At 46.6% G+C, this 26,373-nt stretch overlaps 1 protein-coding gene across 4 annotated transcripts in view; it reads right to left on the reverse strand.

The window, feature by feature from the left end:
* The window catches only part of Epb41l4b (erythrocyte membrane protein band 4.1 like 4B), a 149,332-nt gene that overhangs the window by 50,927 nt on the left and 72,032 nt on the right, over positions 1–26,373 (reverse strand). For 3 of the 4 annotated variants that reach the window (XM_051162278.1, XM_051162264.1, XM_051162272.1), the window contains exons 14-15: positions 26,136–26,169; positions 22,266–22,330 (exon numbers count right to left, since the gene is read on the reverse strand). In XM_051162278.1, coding sequence (XP_051018235.1) covers positions 22,266–22,330; positions 26,136–26,169 — 99 coding nt within the window. Of the gene's footprint in view, positions 1–20,249; positions 20,824–22,265; positions 22,331–26,135; positions 26,170–26,373 lie in introns of those variants that run through there. The other variant, XM_051162258.1, reaches the window with a different exon arrangement.

Genomic DNA, 26,373 nt, shown 5'->3' on the forward strand with positions numbered 1-26,373 from the left:
ACATTCTCTGCCTAGAGTGTGAGAAGGGTTCTGAGGCTGGGCTCAGGCCAGGGAGAACGTGCTGTGATTGGTGAGTGATGCCTGTCATGGGCTTGAAAGGGCACAGCAGTATCATGAACTTGTCTCTAGATGTGGAAATTGTACACTCAGCATGAAGAGTGAAACAGTAAAAATAAACAGACCCCCCCAAACCCACCTATATTCTAAGAGTGAGAAATCACATAATAACATGTCAAATAAAATATGCATTTGTGATTTTCTCTTACAGTTACCAAAGGGTTGGGAGTAGGATGAGAAGGAGACACATGGGAAGAAAGTGGACAAGGATGGGAGAAATTACCTGGGCTAGAGCAAGGAATCTAGTGCAGTTGAAGGTCCTAGGAAGAGCTGTTCCTATTGTGGGGCAATTCCCTCTGATATTAAGACTTGGGATGAAAACAACTCACAAGTCTCAGGATGTTCCTGAAACATAACAGGTTCATAAGGTTCCTCCCTCCCCAAAGGTATATGAACAGAAAGGACTGTTGAAGAGAGAAGTGATCTAACCTGCTGAGCGGTGTGGAAGTCATTCAGAGAGCCCCAGGGTTCCAGCTTTTGTGAGTTGTCACTCCTTTGAGCCTGTAAGTAACTACAGTGAATTCGCTGGTTCACCAAGTTGGAATTTGGTGATATTGTCATTTTGGTGTGTTGTTGGTGTCTATCTAGGTGAGTAGACATTTGGTCCTGTCTCTCCAGGAGGAGTGTCACAGTGGAATGTGACACTGTTGGTAGCATTCTCTTTTTTATTTTTTATTTTATTTTATTTTTTTAATTTTGTGGTTTTTCGAGACAGGGTTTCTCTACGTAGCCTTGGCTGTCCTAGACTCGCTTTGTAGACCAGGCTGGCCTCGAACTCACAGCGATCCGCCTGCCTCTGCCTCCCGAGTGCTGGGATTAAAGGCGTGCGCCACCACAGCCGGCTTGTTGGTAGCATTCTCTACTCGCACACAGGGACCATCCTGACAATGCAAACATGGAGGTTTTGTTGGGTTATGGATCTGTTAAGGAGATTTCACAAGGACTCCTGTTCATGGATCGTCCCTGAAGGACTCCTGGAGGCAACATTAAACAGACTCTGAGGTAAATGGTACCCACAAGGTTGTGCATCTGCCCTGTTGACCTCAGCACAGTTAGACTCACAGCAGCAACACACACCAGCCTTAGGGACACTGGCTAAGGTTCAGGATACTAGGCCAGCTCCATGCTCACTGCCACTAGAGACTGAGGCTCACGGGGTCTTTGGGATTATATGGGAGCGGGGGAGGGGGGCACGAGTATTTCTAGAATCCTCCACCAGAATTGCTACCAGGCAAGGAAAGGGAGAAGCTGAACTCATGGGCAAGTAAGAGTGTTCTTGAGAAGCTTTTCATAACCTTTGCAGTAAAGACAAGTTCTCTTATGGAGCCTGGGGATCTAGGCTGGGATAAGAACTCACAGAGTCTTATAATGGATGCCTTACACAGCCTCCGGTTCTATGGGTTTAAACTCAGGCTGAGTGTGAAGGTCATTAGAAAAACCCTTAAATTCGAGTAGCAGGAACAAAGGGTAGTTCGTTCAGTTTGGAAAACAAAAACAAAACAAAACAAAAAACCAGCCTGGTGGATCCTCAGAGTTAAAGATATAGTCACATGGCCCAGGAATTCACACCAAGATAGGTACCCAAGGAAAAGGAAAGATTTATGACAAACGTGTATCTGAATGCCCATTAACAGTATTATTCATGGGGCAGGAGAGATGACTCAGAGGTTAAGAGCACTGACTGCTCTTCCAAAGGTCTTGAGTTCAATTCCCAGCAACCACATGGTGGCTCACAACCATCTGTAATGTGACCTGATGCCCTCTTCTATACGTGCAGGAAGAGCACTGTATACATAATAATAATAAAAAAAATAAATCTTAACAAAACAGTATTATTCATAATCGCCCAAAAGTAAAAACAACCAGTTTCATCTATTGGTTAACAGATAATCAGAATGCGGTATATCAATACAATAGGGAATTACTGAGCCACGAAAAAGGAGTGAACGCTAAACTCACGTTGCAATGTAAATGGACCTTGAAAACATCATGCTACCTGAAAGAAGACAGACATCAAAGCCCACATATGCTCAGCACAGACACACGGGAGGAGGTTAGAGGTTATGTAGGAGTGGGAAGGGTGGAAGGAATCAGGAGTGAAAGACTACTGTTACTGAGTTTCTTCAGGAGGAATGAAACGTTCCGGAAATAGTAAAACCCATGGCCACACAACTTCATGAAAACAATCGACTGTCTATTTTGCCGGGCTGTACATCCTGTAAGACAGACCCCAGGAAGGCTGGAGAGCTTGCGAACCATGGGTGTTACCCCTCCTCTAGACATGCTAAATCCCGCAGCTGGCCTGGGAACTACCACCTTTCTCCAATGTGCTGCCAGCTTATTTTGCATATGGGCTCACCATGGGAAGGGAGGTGAGCAGGTCACACAGCCGGGGACCAGCAGCTGAGTCCGGGACACAATCCAGGCCTCCCACCTTTCCACTCAGTGCCCAAAGAGCTGCCCATCTGCTGCGTCTTACCATCTGCTCCACTTCTATTTAAGGCAGCACGAGTCCTTATCAGGAAAATCTAAGTCCTCAGAAGCCACTGGCTAAGCCACCCTTGTGTCCTCTACCATCCTGTAAACTCTGCAGGAAAAGAAGCCGCCATATGTATTTGTGTCCCCGCTGTGCTGGAGGAAGGGCTGGTGCAGAGGATGCCAGGAGAAGCTTCGGTGTACTCAAGAAACGGTCCAGGGCCAGCTCTGATGTCCGGCACTGTGCCAGGCATGACAGCAAAGCAGGGATCTCAGTCCAGCCTCAGAGATTGTTACAGGAGACCAGGAGTAGCGACGCTTGAAGCAAGGAAGTCCTGAAGGTTATGAAATAGTGGACAGCAGGGGCTGGGGTGGACACTGGACATTCTTGGGGAAGGGTTCTCAAACTGCTAAGGCCCGAAGCTGACAAGACTTACTAGGTGTTGGGGGGCGGGGCAGGATCACACAAGCCTTCATGTTTGCTTAAGAGTGAGCTGAGCATCCTGCTGTTTCTCTTTATGTCTCCTATTTGGACTACAAACTTGTGGGGGTATTAGTAGGAAATTAACATATTTTTTTCTGAAATGAAGAAAGGCTTCAGCTTTCTGAAAGGAACAATGCATTCTCAGCTCAGGGACCTGAGGTGCCCTCTTTGCTCCACTGGTCACCATGCTGAATGACCGTGGGCTCACCGCCCACTTTCCCTCACACACTCCAAGTGGTCCAGAGCACTTCTGGGCCTCCACCTGGCCTTGTGCCCCACTGATGCTTTCTGCATCAGCCATGAGTGCTCTGTAGCCCCAACCTCCCTACACTGGATTCCTGTGGTGGCACCTCCTGTGGTCCTTTATCCCTTCGTTCTGGGGTGCTAAGCAGTTTCCAATTATTCTCATTTTGGGTTTGCTTCAGTGATAATTCAGGTCTTCAGTTCTTTCGTCCTTTGTATGATCATGCCCCTGTATTATACTCCCTCTGTAGGAAACACTTTAGATTAGCTTCCATTTTCCTGACCATACATGCTATATACATAACATTAGCCTGCCTGACCCACATTGCTTGAGCTGTCACTGTTATTTTAATGCCATTTACACACCATAGCCCCAATCTGACTTCCTTTCTCACACTGTTCTTTTTCTTTCTTAGCAGTCAAATATGTCCTGACTGTTCTCTTTCTTTACCTTGGATTTTAATTTCTTTCTCTTTGTTCTGTAAGCTTCTGCAGTTAGTCTATTGCGGTGAAAAAGGAAAGAAAAACAAACCAGAAGTTGGGTGGCTTCTGTGCTTTGCCTACATGTATTAGCTTAGAGTTTAAGCTTACTACCCCAAAACTCCCACTGGCATTCCAATTTGGAGCATTAAGTCCTGTAACTTGGGAAAGCATATACATAAGGCACAGCTTTCTTTCCATTTATTAAAATGATTTAAAATGTTCTTTGGTCAGAGTTTTGTTTCATTTCTTTTCATTACAGAATAGAATCAATGTTATTAACCACAGCCCCAGGTATTTTTCAATTTCATCAAAATTTAAAATAACACTGCCATTACATCTCCTACACTCCTATCCTTCCCTCACCATCCCTCTCTTGTGTGTGTGTATGTGTGTGTGTGTGTGTGTGTGTGTGTGTGTGTGTGTGTGTGTGTGTGTGTGTGTTCTGTATGAGTGATGCATGCATATGAGAGTGCAGGTGCTCAGACCTGGACACCAAGTGTCCTTTTCCATCACTCTCCACCTTACTCCCATGAGACAGGGTCTCTCACTGAACTGGAATTCTGTTTGCTGTTTCAGCAAGGCTGGTTGTCCAGCAAGCTCTAGGATCCTCCAGGCTCTGCCATCTCAAATGCTGGGCTACAGGCACATGCAACTATACTTTTTTTTTTAATTACTTCTAGGGAATCTGAACTCACTTGCAAAGTGAGTGCCCTTACCAACTGAGTCATCACCCCAGCTCCCCACTACACACACACACACACACACACACACACACACACACACACACACAGTGTTACTGAATTCAAAATATTTCTGCTTTTGGCATCTCATTAGCTGAGATTCAGTTGGGTTTTTATTTTGTTTGTTTGTTTTTGAGACAGGGTTCCTCTGTGTAGCCTTGGCTATCCTAGACTCGCTTTGTAGACTAGGATGACCTTGAACTCACAGAGATCTACCTGCATCTGCCTCCCCAAGTGCTGGGATTATAGGCATGCACCACTATGCCCAGCTATACTTGGATTTTAAGATAGTCAGATGAATTTTGCTCATCCTACCTAGTATCCATATTTTGTTTTCTTAACTTATTGCATTGGCCAGCAGTACATATCAGGAGGACATTGGAGGCCTACTGTCACCTCTGTCTCGGTTCTGGAGTTTACAGGTTGCCTAAGGTTTCCACATTAAATGCTGTTCCTGCCAAACCTCACATTATTAGGCTAGGCTCAAACAACCCTTCCACTTTGTCACTAAGACCCTTGAGCAGTAACTGCTGCTGGCCCTGAGGAGATCTGCGCTGTCCCTCAGTCCTTCTGGTAGGTACTTTGAAAAGATGCTAATCAAATTCCCCACTGTGTCACCCTGCAGCTTATCACTGGCTTTGGGGAATCGATTTCCCACGAAGCTGCACCACCGTGCTCTTTTCCTCTTCTCTCCACGGCTCCGCTCCATGGCTTCCTGGAGGGAGCTGGCTGCTGACTTAGCAGTTGACAAAGGCTGATTGCCCTGGCGTTCTGGGGGCTTTTTTTTTTTCTATTTTTAGCTTTAAGATTCAAACTAATCATGGAGCAGCCAAGTGTTTCTTTTTTCCTGACGTCTCTCTTTCTCTAGCTTGCATTCCCATTTCCTTCTCTTTGTTCTCCCACCTTCTGCACTTAGGACATAGGACAGAGTCAGGTGGCTCTGCCCTTTTCATCCTGTGGGCCACCTTCAAGAGCGGCTGTGAAAGACTTTCATCTCTTTGCCCCAAAGTAATTACCTATAAAACCATACAGTTCTATTAACAGTCTGGTGACGGGGCATGCTCTAGGGAAACTGAGGCAGTAGGAGAATTATAAATCTGGGGCTAGCCTGGCCTCATAGCAAGCTCCAGGCTGGTCACAGCTACGTGGTGAGATCCAGTTTTTGTTTGTTTGTTTGTTTTATATAATTTCTGAAATAGCAAATTCTCATGATAAAATGAATAATGTAGTTCTGTTCACATGATAGACAATGGAAAAAAAAAACCTGTGTCCCAGTGAAAAGTTTTGAGCAGTAAAAAGATGTTCAGTTATTCTGACCTCCTCATTGTGTAGAAGCACATATATCTGCATATTGCTCATAGTGTGTATTTATCTATTACACACACTGACAACTAGAATAATGTAAAAGATCTACTCTATGTGAGGTAATAGGGATGCCTAGCCCAATGTAAAATCTGATGCTCGTCTTTCCTTCTTAGGCCATTCTTCTTTGACATTTCTTTGAGAAGGTATAGAAAACACCACAGAGTAACCCTCCCCCCACAGAGGAACCCACCCTCCACAGAGGAACCCTCCCCCCACAGAGGAACCCACCCCCCACAAAGGAACCTTCCCCCCACAGAGGAACCCACCCCCCACAGAGGGACCCTCCCCCCACAGAGGAACCCACCCCCCACAGAGGAACCCTCCCCCCACAGAGGAACCCTCCCCCCACAGAGGAACCCACCCCTGCCCCATTGTACTCTCTCTCTCCCTCCTATGCTAATCACTCCAAGACCTTGTCCCACAGGCTAACCCTGTCTCCCCTGCTGACAGAGTTAACAGCAAACCCTGTGGTGTTTCTTCCACCTTCCAAACACCCTACCATCAAGCAGGTGGGCCAGGAAATCAACGATGCTCTGCTTTTAACAGATGAGTGTCTGGGTGGCTAAGAAGTCATCCCACGAAAGTGTTGTGCCATCCTGACATCTCTCTCAGACAAACAGAGAGCACACTCCGTTCATGCCCTGCTCCCACAGCACATCTATCTGGGTTTGTTCATGTACCACAAGCCACCTATATGGTCACAGCCATGCCTTCATTTGGCAATGAGGCTGCATGTCCAGTCAGTGTCTACACCAGTGGTTGCGACCCCTTTCGGCGGTCAAACAACTCTTTCTCAGGGATTGCATATCAAACATCCTGCACATCAGACATTTGCATTACGATTCACAACAATAGCAAACTTGCAGGTATGAAGAAGGAACAAACATAATGTTATGGTTGGGATCCCCACAGCACGAGAAATTGGATGAAAGGCTGGCAGCACTAGGAAGGTTGAGAACCACTGCTCTGCATAGCACTCATGGCAGCACCCATGCAGCAATGAATTCTTTATACCCTTTCTGGAGAAGCCTGGCTAGGACAAACTGGTTCCTGCTTTAGTTCTGCGCTGATGTGGGCACAACTGCAAAGGCCACATCAGAACTAACCCAGCAGGGGGCTACAGATGGACCTCTCAGGAGAGCTGCCCATGAATGGGTTTCAGAAAGGGCTGCAAGTGAGTGGGCTAAGTGGGTAGGACCCCAGGGCTCTCAGGGACCCAGCAGCCTCATCTACCATTCCCCGTGTGTACTATAAATCTGCCATTTTCTACATGTGCCATGGAACAGATGCCAGGAAATGACAGTCCTACCCCATGTTCCGTTTCCTCACCAGGACTGTGCCTCACCCAAGCATGGTGTTATATGCCAGCCAGCCAGAAGTACATCTCCTCACAAAAACTAAGGCATTGATTACACTCTTTAAATACTAAGAGATTCCCTCCAAATTGATATTTTTGAATGCTCGACATTGTATCATCTGTCAACTTATTTAATCTCCAGCAATCACTTAAGGACTATTCCTCTGTATTTTCTGTATATGGAAGCAGGAACAGTCACACAGCTACAGAATGTCAGAGCTAGGGTTTGAACAAAGGCAACTTGACTCTTGAGCCATGTGCTTTCTTTAGGGATAAGTGGCACTGCCTTGCCCTGTAGATGACAGAAGAGACCTAAGGGTAATAAAGGAAAGTGGGCTACAGCTCACTGCGAGCTTGCTGTGTGCTGTGAGTTCCTGGAACTCATGTCATTCATCAGGGTCTCCAACACATCCCTTTCAGGGCATTTATCAAGCACTTCCAAACCAGTGACTGCAGCAGGAAATCCTGAACTCACATGCTCACTGTTGTGTCCACCTGAGATGGCAGAAGGGACACGTGACCAGTTTGGTTTCAGTTTTAATTTAGTGGTGACTAGCATAGGGTTACAAGCTCTTACTGAATTCAGAGAAAGTATATTCTTTGGCTGTGATAGAATACAAATTTGCAACACTCTATTCTTTGCATAGTGGGTTTGAATAGAAAACTGTATCAAAGTCTTAGAGACAGACACATTACAAATGTTAGGAGTGTTCATTAGGATGACTTCCTACAGAAATCACCTAATTAGTTTCATTTGTTAAGGAAAAAAGAAAGACTAGGGGAAAAGGTCAGGGTGGTGTGTGTGTGTATGTGTGTGTGTGTGTGAGAGAGAGAGAGAGAGAGACAGAGAGAGAGAGAGAGACAGAGAGACAGAGAGAGACAGAGAGAGAGAGACAGAGACACACAGAGACACAGACAGAGAGAAAGACACACACAGAGAGAGAGAGAGAGAGAGAGAGAGAGAGAGAGAGAGAGAGAGAAGAGAAGAGAAGAGAGGAGAGAGGGAGAGATATAGATCATCATTTAGTTGTGTGTGTGTGTGTATATATGTGTGTGTGTGTACTTATTGTGCACACAACCCTGGGTTCTATTTCTGGCACTTCTCTCCCATCTGTTACATATAATTTTTTATTTGTGTATATGTGTGTGTGCCTGCTTGTGTATATGTACACCGTATGTGTGTGTGCAGGTATCTGCTGAGTCTAAAAGAGGGCTGGATCCCCCTTGGAACAGGAGTTGCACATGTGGGTGAGCCATCATATGGGTTTTGGGAACTGATCTCAAGACCTCTGCAAAAGCAGCCAGTGCCCTTAGCAACTGAACCATCTCTCCATTCTCATCATTATGACTTTTTTTTTTTTTTTTTTTTTTTTTAAAGACAGAATCTCACTATGTAGACCAGGCTGGCCTTAAACTCAAAGATCCATTTGCCTCTGCCTTCCAAGTTCTGGGATTAAAGGGGTGCGCCATCACACCCTACACTCTGTTACATTTTAAAATGTGGTTTAGATTCCTTTATATAGATCCCTCACTGGTAGGGGGAATCTTCCCAAATTGTAATTCTTTCAAGAGAATTTCCAAATAATCAACCTTGCAAGTTGACTCTATTAGCACGAGCAGTGTGTGACTCCATATTGGATAGGGGACTCGAAATTCAATTAGTGTGTTAGCAGCCTGGAGTCAACGAGCAGTATGTGGGACAGTGTCGCTGTCTCAGAAATGCTTGCTCAATGAACTTGCTTGAATGCATTAAATTTTAATGTTCTTTAGCTAATTTTCAAGTATTTACTCATAAAGGTCTTACTTTGGTTATGAGTTCCCTACTTGCTAATAACTACATTAATTTACTTCTGCAAATTGTAGAGTAAAATACTGCTTATCTTGGGGACAGCCTAGAAGATTCCATGGCCCTGTACAATCCATCAAAGGACAGGCACACGCACCTTTCATTTGATTAAATCAGTTACTACAACTGATTTCAATGAATGGCTTAAACATTTGGTCCTTGACATTTTTCTCTCAGGAAACGTATTTTGTCCTGATGTCATCCTTCCTAATGACTTTCTTATTGTCTCTGTGTCCTCATGAGTGCACATGTGTGTATAATTGTGTTTGCATGTGTATGTGCACTTACATAAGTACACATGAGCTACTAAGGCAGTACAAAGCTGTGAGGAAGGGCTGTAGATGATTTTGTGGAGAGATCTCGAGATGTTAGCAACTTCAGATCCATTCCGGTGTCTAGTCCAGAGAATGACCATTTTACAAGTTCCCTTTTGCTCAGGGGCCCATGACTGAGAGTTGATTCTATCTATTTTGTTCTTTGGGGGGGGGGTTGTTTTTGTTTTTGGAGATAGGGTTTCTCTGTGTAGCCTTGGCTGTCCTAGACCCGCTTTGTAGACCAGGCTGGCCTCGAACTCACAGCGATCCACCTGCCTCTGCCTCCCGAGTGCTGGGATTATAGGCGTGCGCCACCACGCCCGGCTCTGTTTTGTTTTTAAAACAAAGGCTACACTGGAGCTGTTCTGCACACAGCATCACTTCTAATGTATTTGTGTTGGTTTGGGAGAAAATGGCCCCCATAACAAGTGTGGCCTTGTTAGAGTAGACGTGTCACTACTGGGTAGCCTCTGAGGTCTCAGAAGCCCAAGCCTGGCCAGTGTGTCACTTTCACCTGTTGCTACACGCTGATCTAGATGTAAAACTCTTGTACCACGTCTGCCTGTGAGCTGCCATGTTTCCTGCCATGACAATAACGGATTAAACCTCTGAAACTGTGAGCCAGTCCCCATTGATTGTTTTCCTTTTTAAGAGTTGCCGTGCTCATGATGTCTTCAGGGGAATAAAAACCTACCTAAGATGGCATCTATCAGTGTTTTTCCTTCTTGGGTCCTTTAGTCTTTTCTCCCTTTTCGATTCTGTACCCCATGCCTCTGCACTTTGCTTTGAGTGAACTCTGCCTTCCGGAGGGCAGCAGCACGGACACACTTGCCCCAATGGCTGCTTTATACAGCAGCTCTCACAGGGCTGTAATACAATTAATCCTTGTCTGGGCCACTAGAGTGCCGTAATAGTAGAAGTAGTAGTAACAATAATAATAATAATAATAATAATAATAATAATAATAATAATAATAAATAATAATAATAATAATAATAATCCTCTAAATTGTACATCCTTCACCATCCTGGCTACCCTGGGCCATGAGCTGGGAGGAATATTTTTCCAATACTCAAGACACCATCTAGTTTCACCAAATGAATGAAATTAAAACATGATTCATTCCAGATAAAGTTCAGGTTAGATGAAAAAAACTATATTCATCTAGAGGTGGAGGGCAGGCTTTCAACACTGTAATTATCAGTGTGCCAGTGTGAGCTGAAACCTGGGTCCGCGTCACATAAAGAAGGCTGAGTCTGTTATGGTATTCATTAGTGCACAAAAATCTCCAATGAGCCTCTGTCCCTTCCCCAGTTCTCATAGGCTCTTCAGAAGTGTCTACCTGAAGCAACCTTAGCCTCTGAGGCCAGACACTGGCTGGGTGTCAGGCCTCTGGGCTTAATTGCTTTTATTACAGGCATGGTATTTATCCTTCAGGCAGGGAGGGAGGCTGGCTGGGTCATTAGCACAGCAACGGGCTTGCTGATGAGGTCTCAGTCACCACACTCAAGCCATCCCTCCAGGCGGGGAGTGATTAGGTGGGCTTCTGCAGGGAGTGCCTCTAATTATTCTAGCCCCTTTTAGTGGGTTGCCTAGACAACAATTGTGGTGTTTTAAAGAGCTGCCATCTCCCCTCCATTAAAACCACTCACAGCCTTGGGACGCACCTGCACCGCTGCAGCGGATCTATCAGAGATATAATCAAAACTACAAGCCGAGGTCCTCCCTCGGTCAAACACACAGGTAGGTCACCACATCTGAGTGAGCAGCCTGAGTGGAAAGCTCTCAACAGAACCCCCAGCAGAATGGAAACACAGACACCAGAAATCAGTTCGCGTATCTTGGCTATTTTTATGTTGTCTGTGCTCCCCGTGCAGCTCTCCGGGGTGGCAGCGTGCTGACGGTCATCTGAATGTCTGGAAATCAATTTGGAGAAAGCTCCAGTAACAACCAACAATCTCCAGCTTTCTTTCTCACTATCACAAATGCTAAGGGGGCACGCTCAATGCGGCTTCAGCGCCGGTGAACTTGGGCATGTGTGCATACTTCTGTGTGCTAGCATCCTTCCATCATCACACGTATGTGGTGTGGTGGGTACAAACCTATGACATCTCCTTAGGGAACAGCAGCATAAAATGTTCAAATTCTACTTTGCCATTCTCCCATGCTTCTCTCATCTAGAGTCCCAATAGGATGTCCTCCCCTCTGTCCCAGTTTCCTGATAAGTGAAGATTTTCATGTGACATGCCCCTTGGGCTAGTATGCAGATATAAGTGAGTATATAGCATTTGACTCTGGCTCCAGCCAAGGACAATACAGGCCGTAAATTTCAAACCCCTACCCAGATCTAGCCAATGGACAGGGCATTCTCCACAGTTGAGTGGAGAGTGGAATATGACTTTCACACGTACTCTGGTGCCTCATATTTGACCATGTCCCCTGGATGGGGAGACCTGGTGGCACTCAGAGGAAGGATAGCAGGCTACCAAGAAGAGACTTGATACCCTTTGAGCATATAAAGGGGGAGGAAGTCTCCCTCAGTCACAGTCATAGGGGAGGGGAGTAGGGAAAATGGGAGGGAGGAATGGGAGGATACAAGGGATGGGATAACCATTGAGATGTAATAAGAATAAATTAATAAAATAAAATGTAAAAATTAAAAATAAATAAATAAATAAAAATGTATGTTTACAATTTTAAAAAATGTTCAAATGATAATGGCTCAGCAAGTCTATTCCCCGAAGACTTAGTCTATAGAGTTCATTTGTTCAAGTGCACAAACAGAATGCCGAGCATAGCGTACAATTACCGTACACAGTTGATGCGACTTGTACGTGTATCAGTATTGACTAGTTAAGTAAACACATGTGCCTCTTTGTATGCAGGCTGGCTTGAGATTGACAAGAAATGTTAATGATATTTACAGCTCAGAAGTAGAAAACTGGGGAATAAAAAAAAAAGCAATTGGATAGCTGTGAGGCTTAAAAAATGTTGTTTGTGTCTGAAACCAGGCATCAATGTAGCATGGCACCTGCGTGGAGGCCAGAGGACAAGCTCAGGGGTCAGTCTACCCTTCCACTTCGAGACAGGGTCTCATTTGCTTCTCCGGCACAGGGCAGGTTACTTGGCCTGCAGGCTTCTGGGAGTTCTCATGTCTCTGCTTTCCGTCTTCTCACGGGAGCAGAGGGATTATATATGGACTACATAAATGGCTTTGCGTGGTTCTGTGGGCAAAACTGAAGTCCTTGTAATTCCATGACAAGCACTTTATCCAGTGAACCATGGCTCCAGTCGTTGTTTTGAGTTTTTACTGTGATGTGCACTGACTGTTATATGAGTTCAGCTCTGTGGATCTGCTGGCTCCACAGGAGCCTGTCTCTGCTCCTTGCTGAAAACACTCTTAGGGAGGGGGCGCGAGCGTGCGAAGGGACTCTCATCTAACTGGTTAATACCGTCTCATTCACAGATTCCTGCCCCCACCCCCCGGCTGATCATTCAGTCTCTCTCAGAGTGTAATTGCTATAGCTGGGTGTGTGTTAATTACAGGCAGACTGAAAAAAACATAGTACAATGGTTCTGTGTGTGTGTGTGTGTGTGTGCGCGCACGCGCACGCATACACATAGGCATGCACACACATGCATGTGAAAGCCAGAGGTCAATGCTGGGTGTCTGCCTCAGTGGCTCGCCACCTTATCTTTGAGTCTTTCACTGAACCCACAGCTCACTGATACATCCAGACTGGCTGGACAGTGACTCTGCTCCAAGGAGCCTCCTGCCCCCTGCCCCCCCGCCCCAGACACCGGGGTTACAGGCAGGCCCCATGGAGCTCTGCTTTTACATGGGTATTTGGGATCCTAACACAGCTTGCTATGTTGGCATGGTAGATATTTTACCAGCTGAGCCATCTCCTAGGCTCCCTTATTACAAACAGGGCAAAAACTTTCTCTGCTTTGTCTGAGATGAAACCCTAAACTAGCTGACTTGGGAACTAGACAGACACTTCTAATTCTCCAAACTTCCAAGACCTACTGGCCCAGTGGAATGTATTTTCAGCTCTCACCTACCCTTCGCCCTCTATCAGCTTTGCCATTTACCAGAGGAGAGTATTGTTTGACATACACCCGGCCTGGGCAGTTATCTCCTTGGACTCTCAGACAGAAATATCATTTCTATTTCTCCCTTTATCCCCTCTCAAAAGATCCCCATGGCATTTCGGCTCTTAGCCTGTCTGTTTCAAAGAGAGGTGTCTTTCTGCACTGTGAACCCTCATCCATTTTATCTCTCCTCTGGAACCAGGCACCCCCCTCTCTGTTGCTAAAGTTAGAGCACACAGCTCCCCTGCCAGCCCAGGAGACATACCGTCTCTTGAGCTAGACGCTACCTTAGTTCTTTTTCTGTCCACAGGGACTGCCAAAGCCATACTGCTCAAAACCCACTGAAAATTCCTAGCGGACAGCCTTAAACACTGTGCCCAACACCTTAATGACATATTATTCGGGGTTTGTGTGTGTGTGGGCAGAGAGATCATAAGTGTCATATATGCATGCTAAGTCAAGGACAAACGCCTTCTATCACTTTTTACCTTATTTTTGGAGTCAGAGTCTCTCACTGAACTTAAGCTCACCAGTTTAACTAGCCAATGAGTCCCCGAAAGCTGTCTCTGCCCTGCCCCTACCCCTACCCCAGCACTGCGGTTACACATATCCACCATCACGTCCAGCTTTTTATATAGTACAATGTACATTATATTGGTAAATTGGCATGTGTCATTTACAAGCTGGCTCTGGAGACAGGGCTGCCCCCTCCCATCCCAGAACTAAGCGTGTTTGTCTTAAAGCACCCTCTGAGGCACCTTGTCCAGGAATGGGCTGCCCCTCTCTCAACTATGTAACAGGGAGGAAAGAGAACGGCAAAACATGCCAAGAGTAAAAACACGGTGTGTCCTTGAGAAAAGCTAGAAGGCAAATCACTTCCAAAAGATGTTACTATTCTTGGTCCCACAATATAAAAGATGCCTACGGTGGGAAAAAGAGAAGCCAGGAGTTCTGCAGCAAGGAGCTCACCCAAGGAACGTGCCATCAGTAACTCCAACTCTCACTTTCCCCAGGCAGCATATGATGCTGCCTAGATCTGAAGGTGACACTTGCCAGGGACTATGGGGTTTTCTTTGGGGTTGTGGTTGTTTATTCGCTTTCTTGGAAACCTCACTGGAGGAGACTCTCTCGGGAACTCCAGTTGGTCGCCTTCATGAGGCTTCCCCAGTCAGTTTCTGCTGGATGTTTTTAGTGTTAACAGTTCATATTTTCTGTTTCTACCTATCTGTTACGTGTTAGCTATTCTTAACTTTTGCTTGCTACATGCTTAATAAATTAAATGGAAAATATGGCTATTATAGATCATTTCTCCAGGCCAGAAACATGTGGATGCGCCAGGGACCCAAACTCAGGTCTTCAGGTTTAAGCAACAGGCACTTTATTGACTGAGTCATCTCCCTAGACCTCATTTGAGTCCCTTAACAAGATATTGTTACATTTCTTTTTGGAATGAAGAAAATGGGACAAATTGGAAAAATTGGCGAAGGGCCCCATGGCTAGTGGCAAAGCTGAAGGTCACAGCACGGGATTCCAAAGTTCCCACATTTGATCTCACAAGAGGCCTGTGAGTCTATTTCCTCCGGAACAACTGGAATGTCACGCTGTGGGCGTCTAGCCTATCTCTTCTCTGACTTGAAAAGTCCTATCATCAGGCTTCTGTCATCTTGAATCTGTTTTCAGGAACGGCTTTCATTCGGAGGCAGGCTCTTAGGTAAAAGCGCTGGCTGGCGGCTCACCCTTGGTTGCAGAACAGTGAGCAGGAAATGGTCTGGCAGACTCATGGGGGGTGATGGTGAAATTAAAGCCACACAAGGAACAATTGGCATCTGAATTCTTCTGCCTCCTCATGTGCTTAGGAGTGGGAAGGCACATTAACTAGGCAGACTGACTATCCGAGACATGTGCTCTACTACTGATACACATCCCAGGGATGCACTCATTTACTTTTGTTTAGTTGGTTTTGGCTTTTTTTTTTTTTTTTTAATTAAAGACAGGGCTTCACTGCATACTCTTGGCTGTCCTGGACTCAATTTGTAGACTAGGCTGGCTTCAAACTCACAGAGATCCACCTGCCTGCCTCTGCCTCCCTGAGTACTGGGATTAAAGGTGTGTGCCACTGTGCCCAGCTCACTCATTTACTCTTGAGCATTAGGTCCACTTAAATTGTACATATATTCACCCCCTTGCCTCTGATATAAGTTACAATCAAACCATCAAGACAAGAAATGACTTAGCTAGGGGAAGCTTCTACCCTTGCCTATCCCCACTCCTCTGTGGTGATGGTGAAGATGCAAGTCCTAAACCTGGTATGGTGGTGCACACTTTTAATCCCAGCACTCTGAAGGCAGAGGCAGGTGGATCTCTGTGGGGTTGAGGTCAGCCTGGTCTACAGAGTTCCAGGACAGCCAGGCTATGTAGAGGCTCTAGCAAAAAAAAAAAAAAAAAAAAAAAAAAGGAAAAAGTCCATGCAGTCTTACCAGCTACCATTTAAAGAGACACCAACAATATTTTAAATATTTGGTTTTTGTTTGTTTTGATGTCATGTGTGTGCAGGTGGCCATGGAAACTGTTATAGGGCACTGGTACCTTTGGAATTAGTGTTAGAAGTGACTGTGGACTGCTCAATGTGGGTGCTGGGAACCAAATCTGGGTCCTCTGAAAGAGCAGCAAGGCCTCTTAACTGCTCAGCCATCTCTCCAGCACTAAAGTTCAACATTTCTAAATAAATTGAGCTATCACTTGGTTCCTATTTGAAGAGAAGTGGGCCTATTTGCAGAATTATTGATTTCTTTTGCGTAGGCTCAGCTGAGCACCAGCTTCGGGTTTGTTTGCCTTTTTAGATACCCCAGGGGCTCCTTAAAATGTGCCAATTTTCTTCAACAGCAGCTGGCTTTTTTCTGTCTGACCCTCTATCTGCAGACCTCCCTGGCCTGTGCTTGCTCTCTGCCTCCTGGTGGGAGATGCAGAAGCCAGCATCCTGGGCCAATCTGTGGTATTTACCCCTGGCATTTGGGAAACTTGGCCAGTCAGGGAAGTGACTTGAAGCTTGGTTTGAGAACTATTGATCTAAGAGATCAATATGGCTGCCCAGAGAGTTCTTTGATGAACTCAGATTTTAAAGGACTAAGTAAAAGCTGCAAAGTCAAGGGCACCAAAACAGCTGTCATTTGTTAGGTCCCAAGCTGGACCCAGGAGGCTGGAGCCACTTGACCTGGAAAGATGGTGGATGGTTTTAACACGCAAGAGAGTCAGAAGGGACCCCCAGCATGGTCCTCCTTCCACCTTTGCTGCTAAAGAAGAGCCATCTTCCGTAGGGATGGTTGAGCAAGCAATGGAGGACACAGAGACAGTTTTGAGTACAGGACAGAACCACCTGGCACATTTTCAAGATGTGTAACAACTATGGGCCACATCAATTCACTGACACCCAACAGCTCACTGTTTGATGTTCCGTGGGTACAGAGAACCAAAGACTAGTTAAGCTTGTGGAATCCAAAACCGAAAAAAGGTAATTAGTTGTAGAACGGTAAGTTTGATGTTGCTGGCAGCTGATGGTCCCCCCACCCCCTGCCCCAATCTTATGAATTATTGGGAAGATGTGCAACATCTCGCACAAGGACACTTTTGCTTTAAGTAGCTCTCCATCTCTGCCTCTTTGAGAAGGAAGAGTGAAATAAGTAGAGTAGTTGTGGACGGGCAGCTGGACCAGAGTGGGGTGAGGTGTGGAGAGGGCTCCCAGGGGGCACATGGTAGAGGTTATAATGGGTCTGGTTTTGGATGGGGCTCCTAGCCCTGGGTGGGTGTGGGCAGTTACCAGCTCATTGGTGGCAGGGACAGTGGGTGAGGGAGGCAGATAGTGCTACTAGGCTGTTGGCATAGAGAGTAGAGAGAGCAATTAGATCTCAATGTAGTGCACTACAGTCTAATAGTCACAGTGAGATGTGGATCACCAGGGTGATGACGGTGGGATGACTGACCATCATGAGAGCCTGGAGGCCAGCACTTACCTTCTCCCTATGCCCGCCTCCCTATCTGGAACACGATACTAACTACTTTGTGGAGTGACCAGGAAGACAAAGTGGCACACGTGGAACTTGAAAGTGGCTGTTAACCCCTCTGTATGACTGTAGATCACTATCCGTCTAGTGGGGTTTCCAATGTCAGATGGCTACTTGGCCCACTGCCATACCTACCATCACACCAACACTTCAAATGAGACCTGCTGAATAGCGTGCACTCGATGAAGCTGAGTCCACAAATGACAGAGCGGCCCACGTCCTACTCAAAATGTGATGCTCCCAACCGGATGTGGTATATCCGAACCCTTCAGACCGGACCAGAGATGACATCATCATTGCCCGTTACCTGGTTGGAAAGTCCCTCTCCAATGAATCTGTTCTCCCAGCAGACATCCATTGAGTACCTGCTGTCAGGTACCAAGAACAAAGGCAAAGACTGCTGAGGAATCTGAGGTTCCAAGATGAGATGAAAAAAAAAGAGGCTGTTTCAATACAAAGTTGTGAGTACAATGTTCCCGTGTCTGGGGGTGTGAGGGGGAGGTAGTAGTAGAACACAGAACACAGGAATTAACCCAATTTGCAGAGGTGGGGGCTGTCAAAAGAGTCCCCAGAGAAGATGACGTCTGAGCGGAGGCTTAAAGGCTAGGCAGGAGTTGGCAGGAGTTGGGAGTGACAGAATTCTAGGCAGGAAAGAACAGTGCCTGCAAAGCGGCAGTCACGAGGCGTGGCACGGGCATCTCGGTGTTACCGTTTCATCTGAAAGATGAGAGGTTGGGATGCACTACGCTAGAGCAAAGAGACGGAGGCACTGGGATGACACATCCGATCGCGGGGATCACAGCGGGCACATCTGTGCAAGACGGAAGACTCCCGCACGGCAGTGCTTGGAAGAACTGTGAAGGAAGCAAAGTTGAGCAGAGCTGTGGACTGCGTGGATGTGGGTGGCAAGAGAGAGTTGTGGCTTGTGTACATATTCATACCCTTAGCAGAAGAGAACCAGAGGAGGCAGGAAAGCGTGCATTCCAGGAGTGGTGGTCAAAGATAAATTTGATTTTTTTTTTCCTCATGTGGGGTTTCATCTGCACAAGGGACATCTACGTTGAAGTGTCAGTGCATAAACGCAGACAGATAGGCTAGGCTGAAGACAATGGTTTTCAGAGTCAACAGCATTATAAAATATGACAGGAATGAGGTGATTCTAGGAGGCTGGTTAAGTGAGAAAAGTCGAGAACAGAGAAGAGATGCCCTGAGAAACACCAACTCCCAATAGGAATAGAAAGACGAGGCTACAAGAACAGTCACCAATAACTAAAGGTCCCCTGAGATAAAGAATGTAAGCGTCCACTTCACAGTCAGATGTCCTATAGAGGCAGCTAACTAAGCCGCCTCGTTAGTTTAAGCAGAAAGGTTCTTATTGAGGGCATTGGATCATCTTTAATTAGCCACAGACACAGTCAGGAAGGGGTAAGCAAGCAGGAGAACGTGTGCCCTTCACTGCCTAGGGACAGGGATTACAAACTCTTCCAGAGGTGCCTCAGAGAAAGAAGCATCTCAGCCACTGTGCTCACAGGAGCCTCCCTGTGGATGGTGTTGTCCCACACCATGTCACGGAAGGTTCACCTTCAGACACCCGGGAGTCAACTGCACTACGAGTGAGATCAAAGAGAGACTTCTATGCAGAAAAATCAATGGAATGAAAATGGAGTCGGGGGGGAAAAAAGTAGAAATAATCTTTATTACTTGGAGACACATTGTAAAACATGTTAGCAGTGAGATGAAGAGACCCAGAACATGTTTATTCCAACGCAGTACATACACCGGGGATCTGAACACCTGCTGAAGTGGATCACACCTGTAAACATGCATCTTGGGGGGAGTTTATAGGTGGATGGTCTACTCCCCTGTACAAGTGTGCAGATGACTCCCTCCTCCTCAAGAGACTTTCATAGAACCAAAAGGGTCAGATTTTAGCAAGAAAAGATGTTATTAACACATGCCCAAGGGCTTAAAAGAGACCAAATTAAAATCACATATATTAAAGTGACACAAAATTGATAGATTGCACAAAAACAAGGTGGGAAGAGCATCCTGGAACTGCTTATGAAGAGAAAAGGGGGTTTGATGCACTACTTGAAATGGGGTAAATAAATACGTTGGTACAAGTGTCACCATAGAAGACAACATATTGCTTTGGGGTTCTACAGAAGGAAGGGGCCATGTGCGTCTCTCTGTGCAACACACTCTTTGGCACGACGTCCAGAGACCTGGCAGGTTCTCCCTTTGCACCCTCGCTGCTGTTCAAAGGAGTTAAGTCTAGGTGGCATCCAGCCTCTATTCTGACAGCAGTCACAGTGGTGTCTTCTGAAATCACCCAAGTTAGCAGCAGTGGTCACTGAGGCGTTACAAATCACCCTTATAGTTGAGAAGTTAATTGCAGTGAACATGCTATACAACTGGTGGTCAGCACTGGGGCTCAAGTCCACACCCGCTAACCCGCTTAAAGACGTCCAATTCCGAGCCTCTCTGTGCTGACGTAACGTCTAACGCGTTTTGTCATCTTTACTGAGCTTCTGTTACTGAGGGGGCATAACAGTTGCTTTTATGGGGACGTAGGTCTGAATGCATGTTCTTAGGCAGGTGAGAAGTGAGATATTAATAAATCACAGAACAGAGAGGACCCCGGAGGAAATGAAACAGAGGAAAGGGAGGTGCTCCAGCCGAGGTCACAGAGCAGTGGAGACTAGACCCTGGCAACCTCCATCCCCACAACAGTACTAGGTGCCACGCTTTGGTTTGTTGGTTGGCCTCATGTGGTCCCTGCTGGCTAAGTACCAGACTATCAGGTACACAGCGTAATGATAAGAGACTTTTACTTCAGCTTTAAAATCAGAATACCAAAATGATTCCTGAGCCTTTAGCTACCTTCATGATTGAGAATGCAGTCCACAGTAAATCATGGTCATCTATGGCAGTCATCTTCCAACGTTTGCATGGACATTAAAAGCACTACTTAAAGACACTTGTACAAATACGCCCACGTGATGAAAGGACGCTTCTCACAGAATGCAATGGCACCATGGTGGTGACCGGAAGTAAGAGGCTTCAGTCTCTCAAAGTGCGGTCATGAGTTTGTCCCGGTACGTGACACTGTATGTCCCTCCTAAGTTCCTCTGGTTCTGGTCGTGGACATAGTCAAAATGGCCGTCATCTCCACTGGCTGAGGCTTTCCAGTGTGGCCTGTCATCCTGAAAAGATGGCTTGTTTTGTTTGCAGATGGAATGGTTACTGGGAGAATGGAAGACAATTCAGAAATGAGCGAGGTCAAGCACGCACGCACTCGCAAAGGAAGTGTGTGTGTGGGAAGGGAGTGAGTCGGGTGCCTGACGCATGAGCAGCCTAGACACCTCAGAATGTTAAAACAAACAAACAAACCCATGTGGTGTGATCATCTACCAGTTTTGAAGCTGATAAAAGCCGTTTCTGGCCAAGTCATGGTTTTGCAAGAGGTCTGGTGGTCAGGTTGGTCCAAGGAAGGCTAGGTGAGGGGAGCTTCCTGAAACCTGTGATGCAAGTGCGGACCAATCAACTCCCCTCAGGACGCAACTCTAGAGAGCTCTGCAACACAGAGTGCTGGGTGCCACTTGCAGTTCAGCTACAGAAGGTCTGGCATGGGGCTGAGCTGTGGCTCTCAGGGGACACTAAATCCTGGCATCAGCACTGCCACCTCAGAGGGAAACTGCTGCCTCTGGGCGAAGAGTAGGCCAGGGCATGCTACAGAGGGAAAGCACGCAGACAGGACAGGCAGCACTAGGAATGAAGTCTGCTTAAACCAATGTTAACAAGACGGTATCTCTTCTAAGCTTTATCTACTTGTCATGTCTGAAAATTAAGCTACCTTTGTTTGAACCACACGAAGATGCTACGAGATTCCCCAACAGACTTTTACCTCGCTTGCTCTAGGCACATTTGTTTCTACTGATTCACTCTTCGTGCTCCCTCCCCCAGGGAGCAAGGCTCACAGCTCCACCCTGGTGCAACCTGAATTCGCCAACTATGCTTCTGAAATAGCTGGCCACATAACTGCCAATAAGAATCATCAAACACGCAAATCTTAAGAACATGTCTGTTCCCCAGGGGTCGGTGGCCCTGATTCCAAATAGCATGGCAGGTGCCAGGTCACTCAGGGCAGTGGCAGGAGACACTGACATTTTTGTAAACTTTCACTGAAATACAATCATGCATTCTCATTGCTTACTGTTGCCTTCAGACAATAACCATAATGCTGAAAATCCAGGCTTTTCTTTGAGGAAACAGTTTAATGACCCCCAAGTAGGAGAAAAAAACAAAACAAAACTCATTGTTACCAAAGAAAACATTGCCCTCATTCCTAAGGGGTAAAAATCCTTTAAAAAAAAAAAAAAAAGCATAATCTCCAAGCTTTAATCACATTCCAAGAAAATAAGTTCTCAGAATAAGAAAATGTTACTTGGAAATCTTAAGCAACATCTCTGATATAAAACCAAACCAAAATATTTGTGGGTTAGAATTAAAAAAAAAAAAAATCTGTTACTTCACAAAGACTGGTTGCTTCCTTCCTTTGTTCTGAAAAACATCCATTTCTGCCCTGGTCATGCTACCCTGAGGGTTGGTTGTTCCTTCGGCCTGGAGTGCGGCCTTCAGGAGATGAGAGAACTTCCTAAAGCTCCATAACTAACTCTCCAACTCACCTGACATTGGGAGAGTGAGGGCGCCACCTGGGCTGGCTGGGGTGGATGTTGGGATGGTACGGAGGCTGGAAAGGAAACACCAAACTTGATTAGTCAGTGACCTTTGGATTACAATAGCCACCATCTCCTTTGCTTTTTCTTGCAATGGCACCCACCTCAGAAGCCTGGGGGCTGTGAAAAGGAAAGCTGTAACCAAGTCCTGGGGGAGAAGGGGTGGCAGGACCTTTCCCAGGATGATCTTGTTTCTCCCACTAACAAAAGCTGGGGGTTGGCAGGGTGGGGGGCGGGGGTGGGGTGGAACCCAGTGTGTGGCTCACCAACTACCATCTCCAGAGAGCTACATCTGACTCAAAGGAGGCTACCCAGCATGCCCTGTCAGACAACGCTTCTCTCTTAAGGAAGCGAATGCCAGAAAGATGGGGTGAGTGGCTTCTCTCTTCAGAAGCCACTTTTGTTGTTTTGTGGATGAGGACGACGGGCATGCGTAACAGCAGCGCTTGGTTGGAACACAGACAAGGGCTGGAAAGACAGGGCAATGAAAGCAACAGTGTTTCGAGTGTGAACAGTAACAACATCAGGAGGACTGGAGGAAGAAGGGTGGGAAGACAAGAAAGTAGACTCCAGTGAAGCCTGGATGGGCCTGGAGGGAAGCCGGCTGTCATTGCACTTTGCACCTGCAGAGGGCAGCAGCCCTGGACATTGCCAGAAGCCATTGGGCTTCTCAAGGCTAAATGAGCTATAGGGAAAAATTTGCCGCTGCCCCCTGCCTCCCCGCCCAAAAGTCACTGCAATTGTGCCACCATTAATCTTTTAATTATTTCTTCCCTTCCTCCTCCTTACCCCTGCTGCTGTGGTTAATAAGCAGTGGCCTGCTTTCTGTTACAGAATTTCCCAGCAGTTCTGTTCATCAGATTTTCATGGCTGAGATGCCCTCACGCTGCCTATTCTGTATTCTGGTAGTCCTGCTTTTCTCGTTCAAAGCGCCTGTCAGCAGGCTGCACCCCGGAGGACATGGTTCTGGGAGTGGAACCTGCAGGGGTACGTCTGCATCACGGATCTGGTGCAATCTCCTCTATCTTGTCTCTTTTAGGGGATACCCAAACCCAAACCCATGGAGTTTGGGTGATTAGCCCAAGCCAGCCACTCCCAGGCAGAGTCTCCAACTAGAAACCACTAACCTATGGCTAGACCTGCTAGTCTTTCCTGCTTTTAGATATACCTGGATTTGCCAGAGAGAGGCAGAACCCTCATCCAAGACTTGGGGGGAAAAACAAGATTCCAGAACCTTCCTTGGTATATCTCTTACTTTAATGTTAACTCAGGTGCTCCGTTGACAATGAGGAAGGTTTGTGTGTATCTCTTTGCTTGTAGCAATAACAGAGAAAAGGGGAGCCATATTTACTGGAATTTCGGGGACAATAGAGAACTGCTGCACCGCAAACGACAAATGTCCTCACTAAGAACATGGCCGTCTATCCTCTGCAGCTGGCTGACTCTGTAGTGCTAAGAATGAGCTAATGCTCCATGTCGCCCAGTTCCCGGCCACTCTTCACAGCATTGTGATGTGACCAGGCCACCTATCAGGACATCCTCCTCCCGTCCACTTACAGTCAAACTCTTGACGCGTAACACAGGGCCGCTAAGACTGGTCAAGTACACGAGGCACCTAGAAACTATGTGGCAAGATCCAGTACTAGAGTGTCACAAATCTGCTGTGAACAAACGCCCTGGGTGCTCGCCACTAGCAGATGCAGGAGGAGGCAGGGGTCATGGCAAGTGGGGCGGCTTTACTGTCTGTCCATCTTTATCTTTCTTTCTTTTCTTTTCGAGATAGAGTTTCTCTGTGTAGCCCTGACTATCGTGGACCCACTCTGTATACCAGGCTGGCCTTAAACTCATAGCGATCTGCCTGCCTCTGCCTCCAAAGTGCTGGGATTCAAGGCGTGCGCCACTACTTTTTCTTTTCATTCTCTCTCCTCCAAGTGCTGCACCGGCAGCTTTTCTCTTTCCCCCAACATTCTAGTTGTGCTAGACATCCCTGAACAAAAAGCAGTCTGTGAATAAGAAGCCCAAGACCCTAAGGAAGATGAGAGAGGGAAAACAGTATTCCTTCCGCCAGGTTCAACAACGTGTGAATTCATGCTCAGCTCTTTAGAAACAATCTGGGAACCTCCTAAGGACCACAGTGGGCATCCGGGTCGTCTATAGGAAGGACACCTACAGCAGTGAAAGACCATGGAATGGGACAATTAGAATAAAGCTTCCAGCTGAAATCATTTATGGAACAGCACTGTTACTTGACATTCACAGCCAAATACAATGGCACAGACTCCTGGGAGGAGAGACGCTGCAGGCACTTGCTCAGGACAAGGTTTAACACATGTGAGGTCAGTCAACAGTGTGATGCCTTGGGAGGTGATTAGGTCTTTGGGGGTCTTCAGAGGGGACCTGGTTAGTTCTCCTGAGAAGAGCAGTACAGGTCCCCCCTCTTACACTGGCTCCCCATCTCACCATGCAATCTCGTCCTCCCCACACACTCCTATTCTTATGCCACAAATCCATCCAGAGCTGGATGGAGGCCAATACTACTGTTGAGCCTCCAGGGCCATGAGTTAAATGAACTTTTACTTTATAAAGTACACTGTATGGGGTATTTTGTCATAGCACCAGGAAAAAAAAAAGTTAGGAGTCATCAGACATGGACCTCTGCCTTTAAGCAAAAGCAAATGACTGCCTGGGGAACCAAGGCACATACCATCCACTCAAGAGCTGCCTTAGGAGCTCTGAAGTCTATGCATGCCAAGTTCCTACTCCTCAAGTTTCTGCTCAACCTTTAAGGAGTGAGACTGAAGCGCTGGCTAGTCTTTTAATGCTGGCCACGTGGCTTTAAGGGCTGAGTCGCACCGGAGCTGGGAGCTTCCAAAAGGGGGAAGGGATAGGAATGTGAAGGATACCGCAGCAAACAAGAGGATGAGCATAGGCCAGGCAGCACAGGCAAGAACCCAAAGGCAACTACTCTACCGTTGAGAGCTGAGCGCAGGCTATGACAGGAGCAGGGGTGTAAGGAGTCAGGGCAGGCTACAGAAAGGCCAGAGGGGACTGCCCACAGCGGCTTGCTGCAAGCTGGGCTACTGAGGGCTTTGGCGGTAGTGGGTAGGCATGGAAATTGATGGGCCTGGTGTTTGACAAGATGGGTTCTAGAAATAAATAATGCTTCCAGTGGTGTGTGTGGGTTACCAGGAAAAGGGGTGGGTGGGTGGGGGGGAGGAGCAACAAAACCGAAAGCAACAAAACAAACCAACCAACCCTTTCCAGCCATTGTGGCACATGCTTTAAATCTCAGCACCTGAGAGGCAGAGGCAGGTGGATCTGTGTGAGTTAAAGACTAGTGAGTTCCAGGACAGCCTAAGGCAGCCCTCATCTCACACAAACAAACAAATTGTGTTTCCTCAGTACTTCTGCACCCAGAAGGCACAGTCAAGGCCAAGAAGGCAAATGAGGGAAGCAGCAGGGTCTCCCGAATACTTGACCAAAACCTCCCCTCCGGATGCCTGTCTCGAGGGCTTGTGTTCGCTAGGCCCACAGCATACTTCCACAAAAGCATGCACTTGACTGTTGCTAAGAGGCTATGCTTGACCAACCAGAATCATAACTACATGTTCCTGGCACTCACAGGTTAACAAGGTTAAAAACAGGCCCTTCAGAGGACCAGGAGGGGACAGGGTCAAGATGGAAGGATCTGTATTTTAGAATATCTGGAGAACAACAAGAAGAATGAACCAAACCCTAACAAGCATATACAATTCCTACCAACTGCTCATCGCACAAAACTCAGAAACTTTAAGAAGCTTCTCCAAAACAGCATCTCACCTGGTAATTATGGACTTCAGGATTTGTTTTAGAGCTAAAAGGAAAAAGAAAAATGTCATATTAAAAGTTGCAAGGAGGCATTAGGATGGATCTACTCAACAGCCGTAGCTAATCCTACAGACTCCGTACTCCATTAGGAATGTCCGCACACCATTTCTTTTTTGGTTACTAGGCTTACAGGAACATATATAAGTGTATAATCAAGGAAACCACAAATACCAACTTTCACTTACCACTT

Source organism: Acomys russatus, chromosome 2 (assembly GCF_903995435.1).
Source record: "Acomys russatus chromosome 2, mAcoRus1.1, whole genome shotgun sequence".
NCBI lineage: Eukaryota > Metazoa > Chordata > Mammalia > Rodentia > Muridae > Acomys > Acomys russatus.